At 39.2% G+C, this 2,699-nt stretch overlaps 1 protein-coding gene across 1 annotated transcript in view; it reads right to left on the reverse strand.

The window, feature by feature from the left end:
- Positions 1-1,777: 1,777 nt before the first annotated feature.
- LOC103367386 (hemolytic toxin Avt-1-like) overlaps positions 1,778-2,699 on the reverse strand; it is a 1,625-nt gene continuing 703 nt past the window's right edge. The window contains exon 3 of the mRNA XM_008295392.1: positions 1,778-2,328. Within this exon, the coding sequence (XP_008293614.1) occupies positions 1,875-2,328 (454 nt within the window). The 3' untranslated portion in view covers positions 1,778-1,874. The remainder of the gene's footprint in view (positions 2,329-2,699) is intronic.

A 2,699-nucleotide genomic window follows, 5' to 3' on the forward strand; every position in this document is an offset into this window, starting at 1 on the left:
CAGCTGAAGTTTCACAGAAATTATTTAAAGACAACATTTAACATTTAGCAATAACAATTAATTGACATAACTTTCTGAAAATCGGTTTTTACTTTGACATGAAAAAAGTCATATTTTTTAAAAGCTATCTCAAAAAATCCAAATAATATTGATCATGATTCAGTGTTGAAAAGCAAAAAAACACGAGATTTGTGTTTGAGTGCAACTTGTATGTAAATGCACTACACACTTGTGACCACTAGGTGGTGGCCTTGTGCAACACATTAAAAAGGGGGCTATCAGTGGATCAGTGGTTGATACATGTACTGCAGTTTGGACTTTAAAATTAGATTTAGTGAAAAATTCCAGTCATTCATTTATAGAATAGAATAGAATAGAATAAAATAGAATAGAATAGAATGCTTTTATTGTCATCATACACAAATCACAACGAAATTAAAAGACAACTCCAGTGGTGCAAAATAAAAGTATAAAAGACAAATAAGAAGATATCAATATAATTACAGAAGGAGCCAGGAGGAAGTATGTACAGTTTATTCTGCCAGACGGTAGAATAAATATAGATTAACTGAACTTTTAAAGGTAAAGTCACACTTCAGTCCTCTGGTTTGTAGAAGACGCTGGTGTTGGACTCTTTCTGAACAAAACTATCAGAAGTACTCAGATACTGTGATATGAGTAAAAGTCCCGCTTTCACAGTCCTACCAAGTACAGATGATACAGAAATATTCTGAGAAAATGCTTTTAAATCAGTCCCAGTGGTTCTCAACCTTGGGGTCAGGTCCCTTCAAAGGGTCACAAGATAAATCTGAGGGGTCATGTGACGGTTAATAAAGGTTGTGAAAAAGACAGAAAGAGCTCTGCTACACAAATTAGCAGTTTTATAATTCATTTTTGTGTGACAAGTGTTTAAAAAAAATCCAGTTTCAGCCTCAAACAGTTATTTAAGCAATTCAAAGGAGGAACCGGTCTTTGGTGACCGTTCCAGCAACTCCTGAACATCTAAAGGCCAAAATAGCCAAAGCTCTAAACATCCAAACTCCAGTTTTCACATAAAAAATGATTAAAAGCTCGGAAGTGTTTTGTTTCTTGGCTTAGATTCAACAACAATCCACTGAGAAAGAGTTCAACTTAAATGAAGCGCTTTGTTCGGTAGCATACAACTGCATTACGTTACCCAAATGACGTTCTGTTGATGCTATTGGTTCATGTTAAGTCATTTGATTTCTCTCAACTTTATTTTAAAGAAAGTCAACTTGACATTCAACTTTTAGGTTTTTGCTTCAGCCAAACATACGGTGTAAAACAGGAAGTTGTCATTAAACTTAGTGTTCTTTTCTTTATTCTGTGATCCTGCTCAAAGGAAATATTGGTTGAAAAGTTTGAAGAGAAAAACTTATTGTCATGACATCAGACGCACAAAGGAGCAGTAAACCTGATTTTTGCACAGGTTCACTACTAAGTCGTTGTCTTCAACAAAGCAGAAGGATGAATGACTTCTACGGCTCAGACAGATGTCAGAAAAGATCAGAACCAGTTTAGGTGCGTCCACTCCCATCACTAAATTACCGGTGCAGTGTTTTTGGTGTCTTTTAACAGTGTACTCTGCCTTTGTGCTTTCAGATGATGAATATGTGGTGCTGAGTAAACATACTTTATTACTTTCCACCGCTGACATCTTCCTCAGGTCAAGAGCTAATTACTGGACCACAGAAATGACTCAATGCTAACCTGCTCCGCCAGTTAAGCTCGACCGTAATGATCACAAACACTCGTGTTGCGTCGTATCAGATTTATTGCATGAACAGGTGATACAGTAGCAGGTTTACTACACACCAGTGTGTGAAGCAGGGTTATCTGGATTGACCAACAGCTCAGTACTGCTGACGCAACCCGGGACTGAAGAGCTTTTCCCACACCTCCACCTTCATCATGCTCTTGCCCAGGGGAGACATGGTGGCCTTGACGTCCACGTTGACTCCCTCAAAGGTGAGATCGCTGCCATCGGACTCCCGCCGCACAAAATTGGTTCCATTACTTTCGTCGTTATACATCTGCTTGTACAGCTTCTCATCGCACTCGGTGCCCTTGGGGTAGACGCCCATAGCCAACCAGTTCTTGTACACGTTGTAGTTGTGGGGCACGGAGAACATTATGGCCAGTATCTCCTGAGCGCCGTTGCTGTGCCGCTCGAAGAGGTCGTAGGTCAGGATGCCCACCGCTCCCTCAGCTTTGCCCTTGATCTTGTCAAAGTTGCACACTTCGGTCCTCTGTGGGCGGACGGTGGGCTGAGGAGGACTGTGGATGTCGCCGCTCTCCAGATAAACCCTTCAATGAACCGCAAGGAAGGGAAGAGAAGGAGCCAAAGAGGAACAATTACACGTCGGTACTGCAGTGTTTTAAAAAATGTACCGAACTCAGTAGTAATGACTGGAGCTAGTCATGTCAACAAACCATCTGTCTACAGTTTTCTAGGTATGATTCACTGTAAAATGTCGCTCTGGGTTTAATTCTATTGCAGTTAGACTGATTATACCTGTAGACTAAAATATATATATTTATTTATTTATTTTACTAAACTGCTTGTAAATAATAAAGAATGTAGATGCTGCAAACTTTTCTAATATTGTTATTTTTGTTGTAATTTATTTGGCACTTATGTCACATCTAACACATACAATTATGTACATACATATATA

Source organism: Stegastes partitus, unplaced genomic scaffold (assembly GCF_000690725.1).
Source record: "Stegastes partitus isolate 25-593 unplaced genomic scaffold, Stegastes_partitus-1.0.2 Scaffold1043, whole genome shotgun sequence".
Lineage (NCBI taxonomy): Eukaryota > Metazoa > Chordata > Actinopteri > Pomacentridae > Stegastes > Stegastes partitus.